Raw genomic sequence first — 23481 nt, forward strand, 5'->3', positions numbered from 1 at the left:
AGTCACGTTCACACATCTCCTTAAAGAGCATTTTGGTGCACCCTATTTGACCAGATACTACTTATCATGACTGTGGAGATGAGGCGTAGAATACAGTCCTTACCCTTGTAGCACGTACAGCTGGAGGGAAATGATCTGATAACCATTGGACACAAATTAGATTTTTGGAAATGACCATTTCAAATAATGACTAATGTGGAGGCTAGAGGTTCCAGAGGAGGACTTATTGGGATGTTTTAGTATAAGAAAATACTGCTGTCTTACTCCTGGTTAGAATGTAGACAGTGAAGAGGTGCAGCTTTCTTTTATTAAATCTCTCTCTCCAATATGGATACAATGCTCTGATGTTTGATATTCCAATGAATACTAGAAGAGCAAAGTAGGTGGAACTGTGGATGAGACAGGATTAGCTATAGGTTGCTGGTTTACAGACTTGGGTAATGGAAATATGTGTCTGTGTGTGTGTGGGGGGACGTCTTGTGTGAATTATACTATTTGATCTGCTTTTTAAATTAAAAAATTCTTATATGACTTTTTAAATAAGTTAATCCATTTTGGGCTGCAAATAACATTATCCATAGCTGCTTGGGAACATCAACAATGTATTAATCAGTAAACCAATTTTCTATGAGTAGCTGAAAACCTAGACCACATTTGGATCTCTTAAAGCTTTGTACACTGCAAGTTATCAAGAAAACAAAACCATTCTTAAGAAGATACAAATAAATGGGTGCATATTCGGTGCTAACAGATAGGAAAAATTAACTTATTTAAAATGTCCTCACCCAGCCAGCATGGTTCAGTGGTTGAGTGTCAACCTATGTGGATGTCATGGTTACATTCCCAGTCAGGAGACATGCCCAGATTGCAGTTTCAGTCCCCATGTGGGGAGTGCAGGAGGCAGCCAATAAATGATTCTCTCTCATCATTGATGTTTCTCTCTTTCCCTCTCCTGTCCTCTCTGAAATCAATAAAAATATATTTTTTAAATGTCCTTACTCTGGTCAGTGTTTCTAAGTGGTTAGAGCATTGGCCCCATGCACAGAAGGGTTGCCAGTTTGATTTCACGTTAAGGGCAAGTACGTGGGTTGCAGGTTCCATCACCAGCCCAGGTCAATGGGAAAAATATCCTCAGGTAAGGATTAACAATAGCAAATGTTGTCCATACTACTCAAAGCAATCTATAGGACAAATGCAATCCCTATCAAAATACCAGTGGCATTTTTCACAGAATTAGAACAAATAATCCAAAATTTTTATGGAGTCCGAGTAGAAACAGCAATCATGAAAAAGAAAAACTAAATTGGAGGTATCACACTGTCTAATAGCAAGCTATTCTACAACTCTATTGTAATCAAAACAGCATGGTACTGGCATAAACAGAAACATAGAATAATGGAACATAATAGAAAGCCCAGAGAGCCCAGAAACAAACCCACACCTAAATCATCAATTGATCTATGACAGAAGAGACAAGACCAAACAATGGGGTAAAGACAGTCTTTTCAATAAATGGTGTTGGGAAAACTGGACAGATACATGCAAAAAAAAAAAAATGAAACTAGACTACCTTCTTACACCATCCTATCTAATAAAAGAGTAATATGCAAATTAACCATCACTCCACTACACCAAGAGCATGCCCACAAGCCACGCCCACAAGCTAGTCAGAGCGAGTGTGCAAATTAACCCAACCGTGATGGCTACTGCCATGGAGAAAGCAGGAGGGAGGCTTGGGTTTCCCAGGCAATGGAGAAAGCCAAGCTTTCCTATGCCATGGCTGGCCCAGGCCTCTACTTAAGGCTACAAAGTTTCAATTATAGAAGATACATAAATCCCCTGTCGCCATGGAGCAAGCAGAAGGCTTGGTTCTGCTCCAGGCTACAAAGTTTCAATTGTAGAAGGTAAATAAATTCCAGATACCAGGGCCTCCACTTGGGTTGCCAAGTGGTATGGCCAGCCTTCAAATGACCACAGGCCCCTTGCCCAGGCTGCCCCACGCCTCAAAGAAACTTCCACCCTGATTCGGGACACCCTTCAGGGCAAACCAGCTGGCCCCCACCCATGCATCAGGCCTCTAATATCCTATCTAATAAAAGAGTAATATGCAGATTGACTATCACTCCAACACACAAGATGGCTGCCCCCATGTGGTCAATGATCCTGCCCCCATGTGGACACAAGATGGTCACCACAAGATGGCCAGGGAAGGGCAATTGGGGAGACCTTGACTGCAAGGGAAGGCAGTTGGGGGTAATTAAGCCTGCAGGAGAGGGCAGTTAGGGGTGACCAGGCCAGCAGAGGAGGGAAGTTGGGGGCAAACAGGCTGGCAGGGGAGTGGTTAGGGGGTGATCAGGCTGGTAGGCAGAAGCAGTTAGGGGAAATCAGGAAGGCAGGCATACGAGCAGTTGGGAGCCAGCAGTCCTGGATTGTGAGAGGGATGTCCGACTGCCTGTTCAGGCCCGATCCCCAGTAGGATTGGGCCTAAACAGGCAGTCAGACATCCCTTGCGGGGTCCCAGAATGGAGACGGTGCAGGCACAAATTTTGTGCACTGGGCTTCTAGTATACAATAATAAACTCAAAATGGATTAAAGACTTAAAATATGAGATCCCCAAACCATTTAAACTCCTAAAAGAAAACATAAACAGAAAACTCCCTGACATTGCTCTTCAAAGGAAACCATCAACAAAACAGACACCCTACAAAATGGGAGAAGATATTCACCAATGATATAAGGAGTTAATATGCAAAATTTACAAAGAACTCATACAACTTAATACCAAAACAATAAATAACCCAATTAAAAAAAATGGGCAGAGGACTTGAATATACATCCATCTAAGGAAGACATAAAGATGGCCAATAGACTTATGAAAAGATGCTCAACATCATTAATCATCAGAGAAATGCAAATTAAAACCACAATGAGATATTGCCTCATGCCTGTCAGAATGACGACCATCAATCAATCAATAAACAAGTGTTGGTTAGTCCATGCACTGCAAATTGGAATTGTGGGGTTCATGCAGCCACTATGGAAAACAGTGTGGAGGTTCCCCAGAGAATTGAAAATAGAACTACCTTATGACCCAGCAATTCCACTTCTGGGTATTTAACTGAAGAAATCCAAAGCATGGATTTGAAAAGATATACACATCCCTATGATCATTGCAATGTTATTTACAATAGCCAAGATATGGAAGTAACTCAAATGCCCATCAATAGACAAGTGTATAAAAAAAAGCTGTTGTACATATATGCAATAGAAAAGTACTTAGCCATAAAAAAGAATGAAACATTATCATTTGTGATAACATAGATGGACCTTTAGGATATTATTCTAAGAGATATTAGTCAGACACAGAAAGACAAATGCCATATGAATTCCCTTATATGTGGAATCTAAAGAACAAAATAAATGAACAAACAAAACAGAAACAGATGCAGTTACAGAAAGCAAACTGAACATTTCCAGATGTAATGATCTAGGGAGGTGAATGAAAAAGGTGAAAAGATTAAGAAGTACAGACTCACAATTAGAAAATAGTAATGGGAATGTAAATTACAAATTAGGGAATATAGTTAATAATACTGTAATAACTCTGTATGGTGCTAGGTGGGTGCTAGACTTATCAGAAGATCACTTCATAAATTACATAAATGTCTAACCACTATGCTGCACTTCTGAAACTAATATAATATTGAATGTTAACTGTAATTAAAAAAAATAGCCTGACCATTGTGGCTCTGTGGTTGATCGTCAACCCATGAACCAGGAGGTCAAGATTTGATTCCCGGTCAGGGCACATGCCTGGATTGCGGGCTTGATCCCCAGTGAGGTGTGTGCAGGAGACAGCCAATCAATGATTCTCTTTCATCATTGATGCTTATATATCTCTCTCCCTCTCCCTTCCTCTATGAAATAAATAAAAATATATTTTAAAAGAAAGAAAAAAATATAAAATACAGAAGTTAGAATATAATATGTGTTTATTACACATGGGAAAAATATAAAGGAATATACTCCAAATTTAATGGCAGTTATCTTAAAATGACTGGATTTCTATTTTCTGGGTTAAATATTTCAAGTTTGAATTGTGTTGCATTTGCAAGAACAAGGAAATATAAAAAAATACTTTCCCTTAAAAAAACACACAAAATTGTTCTTGTCACTGTGCTGCACATACATGCATACATTCATACATACTAAACACATGCAAATATAGATTTAAAAACTTAGCAAGTCTACCAAACTTAGGTACCCATTGTCATATTATTTATCTTGATAAGTAAACCAGTGTACATTCAATGAATCTTCAGCATGACTCAGCTCACTGATAAGTATTCTAAAAATCCATAGGATAGAGAAAATGTCAGCTTTGCAATTAGAAACCAGCCTTATTTGGGTTCACTGAAACCTTTGTGGTTGTTATCTTGTGTATGCCAGTGTCCAGTTATGAAAGGAGTAGACACACTATAATTGGGTAGCTTAGTCTGATATCGGTTCAGTTTCCAAGAGTTCCAAGGGTTAGCTCCTGTTCTGTTCTTCAGTCACAGGTTGTAAGTATTCTTGCCTATGGGCACTGACTACAAGGATGCAGGGGAAGGATGAGAGAATGTGAAAGGGCAGCATGGACACAACACTGTCCTAAAAAGCAGCTTAGAGGACACGCCCTGTTCACAGGATATGGGGCATTCATTTTAGAGAAGGCCAGTGTTATTAAAGAAATTTAAGTTTTAGGAATAGAGGGAAAAGGAGGGCAGTGGTTAGTTGTTCTGAGCTATATGGGTAAGTTTTAATACACTGTCGTCTCAAGTTTGGGGCTCTGTTTAGTGAATAAACTTACATTTATTTGTTTATACAGGATTACAGCTTTGAGCATTTTTTTAAATAAAAGATATTACTTAAAATCAGAGATTGCACTAGAGTTTGAGCTTTCACTCTTAAGTTACTTAACCACAAATAGTTTTCAAATAAAAATTTGTTCCAAAATGTCTTTCCAAGGGAAAAAAACAAAAACAAAAAAACCATTCCTCAGCAGTTCTTATTGAAGTCTCTCAATTGAGATCAGTCTAACTATATATAAAGACTCATATTTCCCAACTTAAATACAAGTCTATCAATTTGATTTGGGAACATATTTTTTGCTGCATTTTGTGGGGGAGGGAGGGGTTGTTGTTAAATGCACTACAACTACACAAGGCTTCCCCGTTATTTGCATTTGATGAGAAGCACCATAAGAAGTGAAACCTTTCATATTGTTGTCTCACCTGTGAATGACTGCAAATAAATCCTCAGTTGTTCGAGGTTTGTTTGGAGATACAAACACACCTTCCCCTTCAGTCTGAGAGTCTTCACTAAGTGGTGAAATCATGGAGTCATCATTTGGTGACAATTCTTAAATGAAGAACAAAAGCATTTTAGGAGGAAGTTACTGCATACTGCTGTGCTCCACTGACTCAGGAACAAATAACCTTACTGACATTTAAAAAATGAGAGCTATATCTGTCACTCCTTAATCCATCAATAGTAAAAGCTTTTATCTCAATTGTCTTAATTAGGGAAAATAAATAATGGAGGAATCCCAACACACAGGGCTGAAACACATTATGGGGAATATAAGATAGAAAAAATTCAGGAAGTACCATGAGACCCCTTTTCATAGGGACAAACTGACCTTTCAATGAAACCTCATCCATACTTCCTTGGGTCTCCTCTGCTCCGCTGTTATCAGAGGCACTTTTGGCTGAAATACCTGAAGCAATGTTTTCCTGCTCTGAACATTTTTCAGGGCATGAATTTACAGTTGATAGCTCTGCTTCATAGCTCATATTCCCAGGCACTTTGTCATAGTAGCGGCTCATCCCAAGTTGATGCTTAAGTTGATTGCTTATGTCTGTGGCTCTAGTTGTTGAATTTGATTGAGATGCGAGCTCATCCACAGACTCAGGATGTACAATGTCCTCCTGCTCTACAGAGGATGCCTTCAGGACCTGTGCAAGGATTCCATCTGGACCAGCTCCATATTGTAGCATTTTACCATCCAAGTTATTTGAGCAGGCAGCAGAGACCCTTTGGAATCCTTCTTTGGGGAAGTCACAGTTTTTACTTGGTGCGTTTTCTGGAATAGGCTCACTCTCCATATGCATTTGGTCTTTTGTGGCACTTGAATCTACAAGATTGCTACCAGCTGAGGTTACTTTTTCTGGATCACAATGATTCTTTCCATCAAAAGCACGTTTTTTTCCTAACTGTAGTTTATCTGATCCCATCTCAACTGCAGAGGAGTCTAAAAAGGACAATATGGGTTCTTCAGTGGAGTACTGACGTGATATTGATTTCTTAGCTATATGTGGTCTAATCTTACCTGGAGATGGGGCAGCAATTGTGAGAGTGCTTTGCTCTAAGTAGGGGTGTTCCATATTATTGCCTTCTTTTTGCTTAATTTCTTCAGACTTACTGATGGACCTAAGGTTAACAGATCTCAGGACTGTTGGTGTAATTGCGAGGGATGGTGGAGGATTCGACCTCAGTGTTTCCTCTACTGTGTTCTGCTTATTATGACTAAAAACATGCAATGGGTTACGATGGTGAAATGGTTTATTAAAGACATGAAGAGCACTTAGGTCAAGATGGGTAGGAGGTATAATTGGAAGTTCAAGCTCTTTACTTAATGATAGAGCTCCATCTTTTAAAGAAGGTTGCTGTAGTGAGGATTTCCTTTCTGGGACTTTCGGTTTTCTTTTGCTACCTCCAGGAGATAATGGACCAGAAAAGAAAGCTGTAGGGAAAGAGGATGTTGGTGTTTCAGACTGGCTTGAGTAGCCACTTGAAGGAGATGCCAAGCCAGCCAGCTTTTCTGGTGAAGCCAGTTTAAACTCATTGTCAACAGAAGGAAGGGATGGAGTGGTGGCTCTTGATTCTGACTGGGATGTTTGGGATTCAGAGCTCTCTGGAGATTTAATGCATTCAATAACTGTGGTACCCGTAGCAGTGCTTGAATTAGATAAAGATCTATAGGGATCATTTGTTTTCAAGTCATTTAGAAGCCAGAGGTCTGCATAGTGAGTTGATTCAGCACCTTCATCTTTGAATGGTGGAATATCTGAAGTTTCTAACTGAGGTTCTTTACTATCATGTTCATCCTGGTTAATCCAGGAAGGTTCCTGCTTGGTGGGAATATTGGTATTTTCCATTTGAGAAGGCGTGTTGGAGAAATCAAGAGGCAACTTCATATCCCTGGAACTGTGAGGCAGGACCTGGCCACTGCTAATCTTTGGTTCTTTCTTCTCAGAAATGTCTGCATTTCCATCAGATTTCCTCAATGATGAGCTCCTTTTAGGTGGGGTTGGCTTTGCCTTTGGTTTCCTGAAAGAGATGCTTGGTCTCCCCTGCCTCCTGTGATCTAAGTAGTCCTGCCAAGCACAGTCTGGAAGAGTAGGAGGACCTCCAATGGCCTGGCCATTCTCTGGGCTCAGGGCTGCATAGTGGCAGACATAATTCTTACTACCTTTTAGACCACAGTCAAAGTGCATGGAGGTGTAGTATCCTTCTGTGTCCACTGAAAAGTGAGAGCTAGTGTCAGCTTTGTCTGATGGAGACTTTTCCAGAAAGCTGTCATACGTGGCCATGCTTGTGAAGCTTGGACAGCCCAAGCTGTCTGCCTTGGGGCGCTCAGGACTAAAATCATGGTGGCAGGAGGCATCATGATGGTGGTGCAGGTAATTCCACTCACTGTCACTTGTGTTGCTATTATTGGGGTCATCCAGGAGATCTGCCACAGTGGAGGTAAAGGAGTTTGCCCGATGGCCTCTCACTTTATCCAAGTGGTCATTGTACTGCTCTGTCACGAAGACACTGGCGTCCTCATTAGCATGAGGAGCTGTGTTTAGTGACAACTCTGAATCACAGTGTGAAGAGCCAGTGAGAGGAGGAGAAGCTGCAGGAGGGATTGTCTCTGAGGTCTGTGAGGGGCATGTAGAGCTGCTCCCACTCCAGTTGCCACTGGATGACTGGTGGTCGTCTTTCTGGTCCATGTGGCTGCTGAGGAGGACACCAGCTGTGGAAATGCAGTGGATGGGGCTCCCAAAGGTGTCTGAGTTGGAAGAGATGTCACAACTTCCAGAGTCAGCAGCCATTCGGGACAGACGTGACCTCCCTCTCTCACTCAACTTGTGCTGGGGGCTGTGAAGATGTTGAGAACAGGCCAGATCCAAAGCAGGCTGGTGTTCCTGGGCACTTGGGCTACTGGGGGCCTCACTGCAATCATTAGGGATTCTTTCTTGGTCACCCACGAAAGGCTCTCCCTCTTCATATGCTGAGGATTTAAGACCAACTTTGGGATCACCATCTCCGCCTCTATTGCCCTCTCGGGGAAGGCTCCGAGATCTTGTGCGGCTACTCACTGCAGTTGTAAACATGGCATCACCTTTGTCTGCCAAGGCAGAAATGTTGCCAGCTGAATGTGAAAGAGAAGCTGCAATACTTTGACCCCTTTGAGCTCTGATTCTCCTTCTGGATGGAGCAGCAATCAAAATGTCCTCAGTTTGGCACTCAGAGTCCCTGGTTCCAGACCTCCTATTGACAGCGTTGGAAGGATCTGGATTTGTGTGCACAATCACATTCCTTTCTCTGGCCACGGGCGATTCATCCGAATCTATGGAAAGATTCATGGCACATGGAAAGCTAGTGAGATATTTTATACAACTGCATACTAAAAGACATTTTGAGAGACACCCACAAATGTGGGTGCTGGCATGTGCATGTTGGAGCTTTGTCCTTCAGGGGAAAAAAATAAGCATAAAAAATTAGGAGTTCTGGCCATTATGGAACAGTTGGTTGGAGCATCATCCCATGAACTGAAAGGTTGCTGGTTCAATTGCCACTCAGGGCACTTACTTAAATTGTGGGTTCAATTCCCAGTGAGGGGGAATATGGGAGGCAACAACCACTGATATTTCTCTCATACATGAATTGTTTTTTTCTTTCTCCCTCCCCCTCTCTCTAAAATCAGTAGAACATATCCTTGGGTGAGGATTAAAATAAAAATAGGAAGTTAAAATGCTTTGGGGACTCTCCTTCTGTCTCTGCCAAAGGAAGGATCTATATCTTTAAATATAGATGTAGATGATTAAATAGATATAGATGATATAGATATAGATATAGACATACTATATAATATATATAGTATATATTTTTCTAAGATAAGATATACTTTTAGATCTTTTGTTAATTCTCTTTCTTCAATATCAAATTACTTTTGTTAATTCTCTTTCTTCAATATCCCAATAAGTGACTATTGTTTTTTCAAACTAAAGTCTATTTTATCTTCTTGGGCACTATTCATTTTTTTATTTTGTAATATAAACATAATGAAATAAAAATAATAGAATTCACTATAACTGAAACCGGTTTGGCTCAGTGGTAGAGTGTCGGTCTGCGGACTGAAAGGTCCCAGGTTTGATTCCAGTCAGGGGCATGTACATTGGTTGCGGGCACATCCCCGGTGGGGGGTGTGCAGGAGGCAGCTGGTCGATGTTTCTCTCTCATCAACATTTCTAGCTCTCTATCTCTCTCCCTTCCTCTCTGAAAAAATCAATAAAATATATTTTTTTTAAAAAGAAGTGCTTCAAAAGAATTCACCATAAGAAATAAGTCTTATTTACAAGAGATGATATAATAAGCCTCTATAATAAAAGCCTAATATGCTAAGTGTCCAACCATTTGTTCGACCAGTCGCTATGATGTGTACTGACCACCAGGAGGCAGATGCTCCAACAGTAGGGCAGCTTGCTGCTAGGATCCGGCCAAATGGGACTGGGAGAGATGAGTTGGACATGCCCTGGAGCCCTCCTGAAGTCCATCCCAGGCCCTACTGGTGGGGTCCCTTGGTCCTGCCTGTGCCCTATTGCAATCTGGAACCCCTCAGGGGATGTCTGCAGGCCAGACCGAGGGACTGGTGCACGAATTTGTGCACCAGGTCTCTAATAATAAAGATATGAAGAAATATCTTAAACACATTGAACAGAAAACAATAGGAAAAATGTCATCAAGAATATCATGTAATCATTATTCAATATTTGAGCATCCTTGAAATTTACCTTTTTAATTATCCTATCTAATAAAAGAGAAATATGCAAATTGACCATATCTCTGCTATGCCCACAAGTCATGCCCACCAGCCAATCAGCAGTGAGTATAAAAATTAACCCAACCAAGATGGAGGTTAATTTGCATATCCAGATGCAGAGCGAAGACTGAAGACAGTGTAGAAGGAAGCCAAGCTCTGGAGAAGGGAGTGAAGCTGCACAGAAGCAAGCAAGAATGGCAGCAGAGATGACAGGAAAGCAGGTGGGATGGTGGAGAAGGGAGGGAAGCAGGCGAAGCAGCGAAGACTGCCACAGGAAACCCTATTCTTGCAGGAAACTTCCTGCAATGGGCCTCTAGTTAATGTCATAAAAGTATCTCTTAAAATAAAGGTATATTTTAAAAATGAATCTTCATCGAAACTTGTTTTTTTATTTATAACTAGAGGGCTGGTGCATGAAATTTGTGCACAGGGGGTGTCCCTCAGCCCAGCCTGCACCCTTTCCAATAGGGGACCCCACTCATAATCCAGGACTACTGGCTCCCAACTGCTTGCCTTCCTTCCAGCCTGATCACTCCCTATCCACTCCCCTGCCAGCCTGATCGATGCCTAACTGCTCCCCTGCCAGCCTGATTGTCCCTAACTGCCCTCCCCTGCAGGCCTGGGTTCCCCCCAACTGCCCTTCCCTGCTGACCTGGTCCCCCTAACTGCCCTCCCCTGCTGGCCTGATTGCCCACAACTGCCCTTCCTTGCAGGCCTGGTCCCTCTCAACTACCCTCCCCTGCTGGCCATCTTGTGGTGGCCATCTTGTGTCCACATGGGGGCAGCCATCTTGTGTGTTGGAGTGATAGTCAATTTGCATATTACTCTTTTATTAGAAAGGATAGAGGCCTGGTGCACAGCTGGGGGCCAGCTCATTTGCCATGAAGGGTGTCCCGGATCATGGTGGGGGTTTTCTTGGGGTGTGGGGCAGCCTAGGTGAGAGGCCCGTGGTGGTTTGCAGGTCAGCCATGTCCCCTGGTGAACCAAGCAAGGCCTTGATATCTGGGATTTACTTATCTTTATAATTGAAACTTTATAGCCTTGAGAGGAGGCCAGGGCCAGCCAGGAAGCTTGGTTTCCTCCATCGCCAGGGAAACCCAAGCCTACTGCTCGTTCCAAACCATCTTGGTTGGGTTAACTTGCATACTTGCTTCTGATTGGCTTGTGGGCATAGCAGAGGTACAGTCAATTTGCATGTTTTTCTTTATTAGTGTAGATTTCTAACTTAATAAATATTTTAAAAGTAGCAAAACTGACTGAAATATAATTTCAACCATAAGACCTGCATGTATATGCCTAAATCTCTAAGGTTAAACCTTCTCAGTCAAAATCAGAGACTTAAAATGCCATACCATCTGGCTTGCTGAACAAAGGACAAATATATATCTTTTCAAAACCTCTACAAGTTACAGGGTTGACTTTTTCAAAGGAAGCTGGTTAAAAGTTAGGTGGTTTCTGCGCCCAACAGAATGTTAACAATTAATAGTTTTATACCACACCTATTTCTTGTTGGACTCTTCTGGGGATACCAGAGATGGTTTTCCTCCTCCTCAGTTTTCGTCTCCTCTGTAGTACAGATTGTGAATGAACAAGAGAGCAGCGTATACTAGCTTCTCTGTCAAAACCAACTCCTGCAACCCACAAATAAATCTCATTAGTCTTTTAAAATTGCAAACACATTTTCATTTGCTTGAAACACAGTGATATTTATTGAAGTAAAGGAAGGATTTGAATTAAGCTGTAAAAAAAATATAAGGGAGCCCTTATTTAGCTCTTATTTAAATTATGCTGCAGTACATTAAGCTTTACTCCTAAATGCAGCTCTCCACAACAGCTTGAACTGCCAAAATTAACAATAAAAGAAAGAAAATAAAAAGCAAGAGGATATATAAATAACATCAAAGAATAACCCTCACATAGAAATGATGTCTTAAGGACTTAAACCTTTAGCTACTACTATTTACAGGTCTCTTTCTGGGCTATCTGAAGCTGGTATCTATACATAGTAAATTCAGAGCCAAGATGTTAACCCAAATTAGTTCAGCTAACATATTCTGACCCATCTCTTCATTAAATGCATCTTTGTATTTCTCCCCTGTACCTACTATTCCCACCCCTAAAATACACACATGCTGGGAGGAAACAACAGTCTAGAGTTTTGTTTTTTAAATCATCATGTATAGTATATCAACATATGTGTAACTCCATCTATTGAAAAAAAAAATCCGCATCATTAACTGGTACACCTAGTAACTGTCTATAATACTTTCTTCTACTGACTAAAGTGGACAATCTTTGGTTTAGCACCAGTGTCTTATCACTATATAATAAAATACAACGCAAGTCCCCAGTCTTGTTCAACTGTAAATAAAGCTGGAATTTCCTTACACAATGTGTCTGTTTGCTTTAGTAAATACAGGGGGCAGACCATGATACCTATTAGTTTCTCTCTCCATAGCCACGTTATTGACACAGTATATGCATTCCTATGCAATCTAGAACTCTGAGGAAGGAGGTAAACCTAAACTCCTCTGGCACAGGCATGCACCATAGATTTTTCAGATTGAGCTTTGCCTCAGGAAGCCATGATAACAAAAGTGCTTTGGAATCTGATTTTCTCATCATGTATCCTGTTTATTGAATATGGCATGTTAAACCTTGTGGCGCTATATAATGAAGCAGTTTGAGTTTTGTTTAGCATCTCAGTGAGAACAGTTTCTAGAACTCACTTTGAAAAATCTGTATGATATATCACATAATGAATAATTACAATATTATTGGAGAATTTGTACTAATGGAATTTTTATTTCTTAATTCCAAACAAAAATTAAAATCCTTCATTCTAATCATAATAATTATAGAACACGTAGCATACAGACACAGACACTTTTTCTTATATAGGCATAATCAACAACTTGCTCATTAACGCTCTTGAAGTTAACAGATAATCTAAGCTTTAGTCTGAGCATTCCTGAAATAAAGCAGAAGGAAAGAAAGATCTTTCCCTTCCCTGAATCACAAGACCCATAATCAAAGAACTAAATTTGAAAACAAGATTTTACTTACAGTGCCATGAAGAAAGCAGGTGCTGCTAATAATCAGATGTCCCCAGAACTGAAAGTTAGTTTATCAGGATGCCAAAGTGATCCATTTGACAGCTGAACTCCCCTAATCCATCCCATTTAGATCATGGGGATCAGATAAGGTATACATTCTGAGAATAATTTCTTCTATAAGTTGAATAGGTCATGAAGAAAATGAACCACCAGCTCACAGCCAGCTGACCAACTAGATCTCCTTTTTTTCCAAGAAGGAAATAACTATGCCAGATACAAGGTTATCATTTGATCCCCACTTTATAAGAGAGAAATTTGAATGGGGTTAATAATAGCTATGACCAAATTGCATCTCACATAACATGCAATCTGTAGTCATTTGGTATAAGGATGAAAAAATCAGTCATAATATGGCCATTTTGAAATGTTCAATATATAAATAAGTTAAAATATAACTATTAAAGAAGCTTTAAGAAAGCCCAATAAACAGATCATTTAATTCCCATCTTTGAAAGTTAGAATATTTTATAACATTATTTTACTTACAAAGATTACCAGATCCAATTCTGGAATTTACAATTGCTGCCAATAAACTTTTCCAGAAAAGCCTGGACAGGCTTGCGTTCCACCTAAACTAATATTCACACTCTCAATACACAAAAGGAGGAAAACAGAGTGCACAGAAGACAGGCTTTCTGGCTTCAGAGTAGAATTCGGCTTTCATCTATGAATCCATCTATTTTTAGGTCAAAAATCCCTAAAATCGCTTCAGAATTCTAAACAATCTTTTAAGCAAGCCTATCTTCATCCAAGGAAGCATGCAAACAGATTTTATGCTTGGTCTACAGGATCATTACTTGCAGTTTTAGGAACCCATGGTTTTCTGTTTGTTTTTTTTTCTTGCTGTGCCATGCATCATTATCATATGATTAATCACTGCTGCTTTCTCCATTATTTCAGTCAGCTATGGCCAAAGAGCTATTTGGTGAATTTTTTTGTTTCTAAAAAGAAACTGTCCATCATTTACATAACAAGTGGCCCAGTGAAACATATGCAAATTGATGTTCAAAGCCTGACAAAAGCATACTGAACATCTTCTGAGTTGTATTCTGATAAAAAGGTATTACTTGGTCACAAAGCAGTATTCTTAATTAGTACCCACAGCAGCACAGGTTTTGAACATCTTTTCTACACAGAATATTCTGACCCAATTGCCCCTAAGAAAAGAACAGAACAATACCAGTGACATTGATGGGAATAATGCAAGAAGAAATCACTTGAGCATCTTGTTTCATCTTCTCCTCTGGCGTCGGGAGAGGTAGTGCTTTGCTCCAGTTGGTCTGCTTGTCCAGTGTGGAGGGGATATTGTGTACTGGGTTTTTCGGCCTCTGTCCTAACATGGCATCTGTATCTTCATCCTCCGGGGGATGGGACTGCAAAGGTAGTACATTGGGACTCAACCATCAGCGTTTATATATAACACACATATAAGGAATTTCACAGTTTAGTTAAGAAAGATTTGGTCAGAAATAAGCTTTTAGGTCTAAGGAAGAATTCCTATAAATAGTAAACACAACTAATTGAAAGTTCTAATTTGAATAATAAAGTGACACAAGAGGAAAAAGTAAGTTAAATAAATATGCTTTTCAGGTCTAATGGAATTTTACCAGAAATCCCTAAACTTCAATCTAAAGAAAAATGTCTCTAATGCAGTAAGAGGTAGTGCCACTTTCTTGATATCCATCTTGCCATAAATTCCTATTGAAAGTCTTGAGAGCTCTAGATGCTTAGGATCAAAGGGAAGAAATGATTTGGATGCCTATTAAACATTTTTTTTTTTTTTACCTATTAAACATTTTTGAAAATGTGCCAAAAAACCTGGAATCAGGAGACATTCCAGAACACATCATCTGAAGGACAAAAACCACCTAATCTGAGAGACCGGATTAAAACACAAGGAGTTATTTTACTCCAGGACTATGAAGTTTGTGAATAACATTTAAAAAATACTGTATGCACATGGAAAAGCAAAAGTGAAGAATCTCCCACCAAACTATAGTGAAAATATGAATAGTGTTGGGGGAATTTAAATGAATTTCTTTTTCAAATCTGGAAGAGTAAAACAGTCCTTATTTATTATTTTTCATCTTTGCAATGCTAAGCTTTTCTTCTAGCTGTGTAGTTAGAAGCCTTGACTTATATAGGACATTATATAGGACATTTAAAATTCTCCATCCAAACCTTTGATAGATATTAATATTGTCTGACTTTGATTTCAGGTTTGGGTTCCTAGCCCAGATTATTAAAAAAAAAAAAGGCTCCATCCCAATTTTGATCTCAGATTATTAAAAGACTTAGTTTCCATTACTGAAACTTGTTTTATTTCGTTCCATAATTTAGAGGAAGGCAGACTTTGTAGAAAAAAATAATAATTTTCCTTTTGTTCTAGTTTGATTTTAATAATATTCTATCCTAAAGTCAGGACCATTAAATTTTTTTCTCATCTTCATATTTGGAAGCCTTATGCCCTGTTGACTCAGAGGATTTCACATATTGCCAAATAAACTGTTCTTAAGTCCCCTTAAAGAGAAGATTCCAGAGCCGGTTGTTTAAATTAACCCCCAACATTTGCTTACCTTGTCATAGGTATCTTCAATGCCCCCTAATACACTCAACAGGATATGATCCCCCCTTTGAGAAAAATTTGTTTGCCATGAATGTTTTAGTAAAAACATTGCAACCTTCTTTCTCCCTTCAGCTTTTGTGCAGACTCCCGGGGAAGCGAATAGCTCAAATAAAGTTGGAGCACAAAAGACTGTTTCCTAGGTAACTTCCAAAAAGAAAAAAAAAAGTTTGGTGCATGCAAAAAGAGAGACAGAAAGAGACAGAGAGCACAAGAGCTGGGGAGAAACCCCCACCACCAATGGCCACATTTTGTAGGTGATTCCTTCCTTGAATAACAATGGGCTGAGAAACAAAGAAAGAATAGTGACCTGACTACAGGCTCTGACCAGCAGACAAAAGCACTTTTTATTTAATGGTGACAGGGACAATTGACTGCTAGGGAATCCTTTTGCCCTGTTGTCTTTTTTTTTTTTAATTATTATTTGAGAAGATGAACCTTCACAGTGTTGATAAATACAAGACAAACCTTTATATTGATAGTTTTGATAAATATAAGGCAAGTGGAATTCCTTTCCTCTGAACTACAAAGTCCAGGAGTAGTGTTAGATGATGCTCTTGTTGAACAGAGCCTTATTTGCAACTTAGGGGTGTGTGTGTGTGTGTGTGTGTGTGTGTGTGTGTGTGTGACTGTGTGTGTAGGGGGAAGTAAATGGGAAGAAAAGCCAATGAATGGCATGGCTGTCTAAGTTATATTTTAATTCAAGTTAGGAAAATACCCATTCTTTAAATTGATTTAAAAGAATATCTGTGATAATTAGAAACAACAGAGTTTGCCATAAAGAGAAGAAAGTGAAAGTGTCTGGAGAGAGCGAAGTAGGGTGCAATGGAATGTTTTCAGAACCAGTACCTTTCTACTCCATGGGGTCATGTGGCAACACTCAGTGGGGGAGGGCGAACGGGTGCTGTTAAACTATGAACATGAAATGCAAAAAAAGAAAAAAATTAAAACATGCACACAACACACTGTATACCCTGGTTAAGACAAATCTATGATATTAATGAATGAATGTAATGGGATGACATTTTCCTTTTTCCTTCCTTCCTTCATTTTTATTTTATGAGAAGTAGCGTAAATTGTGCTTAAGAGCACAGACTCTGGAGCTAGACCAAGTTCAAATCCTGGCTCTATCACTTATTCGTTATGTAACTGGAACAATTACTCAACTCTTCTTTTTTTAAAAAAATATATATTTTATTTCTTTTTTACAGAGAGGAAGAGAGAGGGATAGAGAGTTAGAAACATCGATGAGAGAGAAATATCGATCAGCTGCCTCTTGCACACCCCCTACTGGGGATGTGCCTACAACCAAGTTAAGTGCCCTTAACCGGAATCGAACGTGGGACCCTTCAGTCTACAGGCTGACACTCTATCCGCTGAGCCAAACCAGTTTCAGCCAATTACTCAACTCTTCTAAGGTCAGTTTCCTCATCTGTAGGGCATAAAAATAATAGATTCTACCTTCCAGGACTGTTTTGAGGATTAAATGAGTAAATATCACAAAAGACTTAGAAAAGTCCTGGCACATAATAAGCTCTATATGTTAGCGTCAGCTACTACTATCACTATTATTATTAGCCCTACTTTGTAGCTGTAAAGATCTGTGAAACTGTTTTTGCAAATTGTAACTTTAATTTTCTATCTTTCAGATACCAATCCCATTTGCTAATTGGGAAAAGAATGAATTATTATCTTTCCTTGGAGTGAGTTTATTTTCCTATGAACTACTTGGAAGAAAATTTCCTGTGGAAAAAGCCCTCTTCTGGACTGTTCAGAAATTGTCTCTTGCTCATATTCATTGACTGTATTTGATGACAGGGACAGTTTTATGGGCATGTGACCTGTGCAGTCACACAGGACCCCGCACTAAGAAGGACTTCACACGTCACTGTCTTGAAATTCTTAGTTTTTGAGTTAGGGGGTCTGCATTTTCACTTTGCACTGGGACCCGGAAATTATGTAGCTGATCTTATTTGGAGACTAATCTGGTAACCAGAATCCACTTTTCAGTATCTACTAAGACATTAGAACTCTTTTAAAATTCTAAACCATGCCAGCGTTGGGTTCAATTAGACTTCTATTACAGCATTTTCCATGTGGCATGACTTTAATGTAACATGAATTATCCCTGGTGTGTCTTTTTTTCATTTATTAAGTTAAAAATTTCTAGAGGTCAGGAGTTATATTTCATTTTCCTTTCAGGCTTTCATGATGCCAACAAAATGCCTCCTCATTGTAAGAGCTCTAACAAACTATTTGTAAACTTGAATGATTCCAGTTCTGTGCTTTTTAACAGTGATAGGAAACCAAAATAAAGTAAGAGTCATACTCAAAATCTCAGGAGAAAGCAGGTGCCACAAATTCCAAGAGAACTTACCATCTTAGTGCAAATAGGTGAAAACAAACAGAGGAAACCACAAGCAACTCTTCGTTCCATTGGTGTCATGGTACTGACAAATGCTGGTTCTAGTTATTCTTAAGCCATTGGCATGTATGCATTGTTGTCCATTAATTTTTAAGCATAGCAAACGCCATCTCCTCAGGCATAGTTAATTTTGATCTATATATTATTTAAGACAACTGATTTTGTAGGGTCTATCTATGGCTTCCCCAATGAAAGTGATCATTTTGATAGATATGGCATATGTGGCCTGAGTTCAGACACTTAACCTGGCTCTCTCATAAGAAGCGGTCACAGATAGTGATGTGCAGGTCTCAAGTAAGACACTGGGGTATACAAATAGAGGGAAAACTCATGGAAATAAGAAAAAAAGGAGCCTGACACCAAAACCTACATGGTAAAGGAATTTGTCTCCAAGAAACCAAAGGCTTTGGTGTCTCATGAAAGTATTTCAAAAAGTCAAACAGCAGGAAACTGCAAGGCAGAAAACATATTAACCTGTTAACCGAGCGGGACCTATAAATACGTCAAACGTAAACAATATCGGGAACGAGTAGGACGTATGAATACATCCTTGAAATATATGTTGCGCCCCGAGAGGGACGGTATATATTTTTTGTAATCTTTTTTAAAAATATTTTATTGATTTTTTACAGAGAGGAAGGAAAGGGGAGGGATAGAGAGTTAGAAATATTGATGAGATGAGAGAGAAACATCGATCAGCTGCCTCTTGCACACCCCCCACTGGGGATGTGCTGGCAACCAAGGTACATGCCCTTGACTGGAATCGAACCCGGGACCTTTAGGTCCGAAGGCCGACGCTCTATTCACTGAGCCAAACCAGTTTCGGCTATTTTTTTTGTAATCTTTATAATTGTTCGTAAAATTTATAATTTTTTAATTCGACATGTCCTTTTTTTTTGTCGGTATTCTTTTCTATTTTTTTGTAATTTTGTATTTTCTTTTGTGCTTTATATATATAAATAAACGAATATATATATATATATATATATATATATATATATATATATATATATATATATAACTTCTTTTCATTAAGTATAAATAAATAAAAATAATATGAAATTACGTCCTCCGGGCGTGACGTACTGACACGTCCTAGTGAAAGAGTACGCGCCCGTTACAGGTTGCGTCATTAAAAAGGGAACTCCCCAGTTAACAGGTTAATGATATTAATATATTAACTTTGGTAACTTGTCTTATATCTCCTAAGTCACTTCTGTTACTTTTTTTTTTTCAGTAATGAGAGATAAGGAGTAATTTTTTATCTGTTTGAGAAATCCCCAGTCCCATTAAACAAGCATGAGGTAACACCTGGAAATAACTAAAAATAGTCCAGAGAGAGACTGCTCAGACTATTCAGTTTGGGTCATGAATATTAAGTCAAGGTCTCTGTGGGTTACACTCCACAGAATATTCCTTTTTAACTAATCATTCTCTTGATACTGACTCCAACCTCCTGCCTGTGAGGGATGAAATTAGGTACTCTCGAGCTTGTCTGTGAAAGGATTTGTTCTTTGGTTCTACCACCTAGACACAAGCACTTGAATCCCTGCAGATAGTCAGTTGATTCAGAGTATTTTGATTTATAATATCCAAATAGGCTATGTTTTTATTTCTGCCATGAATTAGTAACTATGTTAGTATAGTGTTTTAAAGCAACATCTTTCCTAGGTGTTTGGTCAAAGGAGGTAAAATTGTTCTGATTAGAATTTTATGTGATGAATGCAATAATCAGTTCATAGATTTTTTCTCCCTAAATTATCTAGAAATAAAACTGCAAAATAACTGATACCTCAGGGCATCTCTGCATGGCTCAGTATGCCACTCCTTAATGGGTGCAGACGGATCAGGTTAGGAAAAGCTGCGTGATCATACTTGTATACTGCACTAAAATATTCTTTAAAGGCTCCTTTTAAATGAATCTTATTGCTTATTCTGGGTAAGACTTTTAAGGGCAGGAACCATTTCTTGTGCATAACTGTGTTTCATAACTGAGCCTCCATAATGTTCAATGAATATTTGTTGTACTGCTAGCACCCCCGTGTTACACAAACAAAACAATCCTCTCTAAAGGTATAATATCAAATTATGTCCACATATGATTGTTCAGCACAGCATTGTCAAAGAGAAAGATAACAAGGTTAAGGAGGAGACAAGAGAGCATGAGCAAGAAATATACCAAACAACAGATTATAGAAGCAGACCCAAAGTAACTCCTGCTTTTAGAATTATTACTTCATGCAGGAATAGCAGTGAACCACCTTGACTTCCCCAGAATAAGTGTGTGGAAAGATTGTTAGACCATTCATTCATTCACTCATTCAAGAGCATTTCTTTGATGAGAGTAAAAATCAGCCCCAATGGAACAAATAAACTAAAAATAATATTTCTCTCATGAGTATATGCATATTCGCTGCATAATTATTAAATAAATATAAATAATTATGCAGTGAACATGCATATACTAATTATGCAGTGGGTATAAATAATTAAATTCATTGCATAATCATTTAGACTTTTTTTTTCTGTACTTTTGAAAATTTTCATAATGAGATGTTGGAGTAAAAGATTTCTCCTTCCTTTTCCAGGCTCCCATTCTGACCTTCCTAACACTGATTTTGAGAAGCCTCAGACTTTAAGTTGCACCATTTTAGAATCAGCCACTACCAGTTATGCCCATCTTGTCCCTGACAAAAGATAATTCTTTGATGCTTTCATCCTATTCTTGTCCCTGCTGGCCTATCAGTTATACTCTCAAATCCTTTCCCTAGCTTCTCATAAATCTGCTTCAACAAAAGCTAGTTATAGTTATGGTGGGTGTTCAGAACAAGACATAATAGACATTATACTCAAAAGCAGTCGAAGACATTTCTTTGGTGAGTAACAAGATACATTTCCCAAACCCCAATATTTCTAATGTTGTGTATAAGAAAAGTTCATTTCTTCACTTTTTGTGGCTATTTCTCCAAAGACCTCAAGATTTTCCCAGTCCTTTCTCTTACTGCCAAAACAAAAAACCATCCCTCCACATTTTACTTTTTTTGTTTTATTTTATATACTGATGGGTTTTATTTTGTTTCAGAACTTTCCAAAAGACATCTGTTAAAATGTTTTGGGTATTCCAGCAGGAAATGTTTTGAAAAATTGGCTTTGGCTTGTGATCTAACTGATACCACATGGCACTTATAGCAGTTGACTTTCAGAACTGATTTATTACTATCATGCTGTTTTAAACATGAAAATTATTTACTAGAGAATGGATGTTGTGCAAGAAAGCCCACTGCATGGGAGAACATATTTGCAAATGTTATCTCTGATGATGGTTTAATCTCCAAATTTTATAAGGAACTCATACAACTTAACAAAAGAAGATAAACAATCCAATCAAAAAATGGGCAAAGGACATATATAGATACTTTTAGAAAGAGGACATACAAAAGGCAAAGTGATATATGAAAACATGCTCAAAGTCAATAATCATCTAAGAGATGCAAATCAAAACAACAATGCGGTACCATCTCACACCTGACAGAAGGGCTATCATCAACAAATCAACAAATGACAAGTGCTGGCGAGGATGTGGAGAAAAAAAGAACTCTGGTGCGCTGCTGGTGGGAATGCAGACTGGTGCAGCCACTGTGGAAAACAGTATGGAGTTTCCTCAAAAAACTAAAAATGGAACTCCCATTTGACCTAGTAATCTCACTTCTAGAAACATATACAAAGAAATAAGAAACACCAATCAGACAGGATATATGCACGCCTATGTTCATAGAAGCACAATTTACAATAGCTAATATTTGGAAACAGCCTAAGTGCCCATCAGCAGATCAGTGGATTAAAAAACTGTGCCCATCAGCAGATAAGTGGATTAAAAAACTGTGATACATCTAAACAATGCTGTAGAAAATAAGGAACTCTTTGCAACAGCATGGATGAATCTGGAGAACATCATGCTAAGCAAAATAAACCAGTCGGAGAAAGATAAACATCACATGATCTCACTATTTGTGGAATATTATGAACATCATAAACTGATGAACAAAAATAGAGCCAGATGAGAAAACTAGTATTTTAGAATATAATAGAAGTAATCCTGTTATATGCAGATTTTTAATATTTCCTACAACTTTTGTGATATCATACTATGTTAGTACAGTTTGGATAATATTATTGTACTTAAAATCATTTTTTTCTTGAAATATCAATGCTTATTGCATGTAATATTAAAGATCATTTTTCTTGAATAATTGTATTTATTGCATGTAACATTATTATATTTAAAATCATTTTTTCTTAAAATAAAAAAAGTTACCATTAAAAAAAGAGAGAATGGATATTATGGTACATTTGAATACAAGAATAAAACATTAGTTTGAAGATGATCAATGCAAGGCACACTGGGTTCCTAGTGAGGTGATTTGGGATCTTATTATCATTCTATCTTGGGGCTTGTTTTTCCATAGGCCAAGTCCCCATATTTCTGCACATATTATGACCCATCTGTGAGATGGAGGGTCCTTGTCTCATATTTTCTTCCCTGGAGTGTTTGTATGAGTTGTACATAAATATAAAGTACTTTGATTTTTATGAAGGCTTAAAAGAGTCTGACAACACCTTCTTCACTTATCACTGTTGCTGCAGCAATTACACAGCACTTTTATCCCCTTGAAACTTTCCCAAAGTCTCTTACTAGCTGGCACTCTACTCTTATCTTCCAAACATGCTTCATAATATTTTTAACTCATATTGTTATTCTCCCCTTCCTCTAACATTACCAAAGTGAGCAACTTGTGTGTGTGTGGGGGGGGGGGGGGGGGAAGGAGGACTTTGAGGGCGTATCCTATGCTTCCTATGTCCCAAGTCTTTCTTCCATTTCCTGGTTTATGCTTTGGCAGTCAGAGCCTTCATGCTTATCCAAAGGGCCTGAATTTAGCAACTCCCAAGTGCTCAAACCCTTCACACTGCATTCCCATCCAGCGGAGAGGCCAGAAAGAAGCCCATAGATGCACTCACATTAACATGCTGAGAACTACTAGTGATAAACCCAAATGAATAAATCTCTGAAGTTGAATTCTAGACAATGGTTGTAGGCTAGGAGTGAGCTATTTGGGTATAGATGTGTACTGGGTTCTTCTTATAACTACATTATACATTAATATAAATTTAAAACATGAAAATGCA

General features: G+C 38.6%; 1 protein-coding gene across 2 annotated transcripts in view; it reads right to left on the reverse strand.

Annotated features, from left to right (window-relative positions):
- The window catches only part of NHS (NHS actin remodeling regulator), a 328723-nt gene that overhangs the window by 4182 nt on the left and 301060 nt on the right, over positions 1 to 23481 (reverse strand). For both annotated transcript variants that reach the window (XM_084869409.1, XM_084869410.1), the window contains exons 4-8: positions 16722 to 16784; positions 14430 to 14622; positions 11633 to 11764; positions 5682 to 8660; positions 5275 to 5401 (exon numbers count right to left, since the gene is read on the reverse strand). In XM_084869409.1, coding sequence (XP_084725535.1) covers positions 5275 to 5401; positions 5682 to 8660; positions 11633 to 11764; positions 14430 to 14622; positions 16722 to 16784 — 3494 coding nt within the window. The remainder of the gene's footprint in view (positions 1 to 5274; positions 5402 to 5681; positions 8661 to 11632; positions 11765 to 14429; positions 14623 to 16721; positions 16785 to 23481) is intronic.

Source organism: Pipistrellus hanaki (assembly GCF_964339955.1).
Source record: "Pipistrellus hanaki genome assembly, chromosome: X".
Lineage (NCBI taxonomy): Eukaryota > Metazoa > Chordata > Mammalia > Chiroptera > Vespertilionidae > Pipistrellus > Pipistrellus hanaki.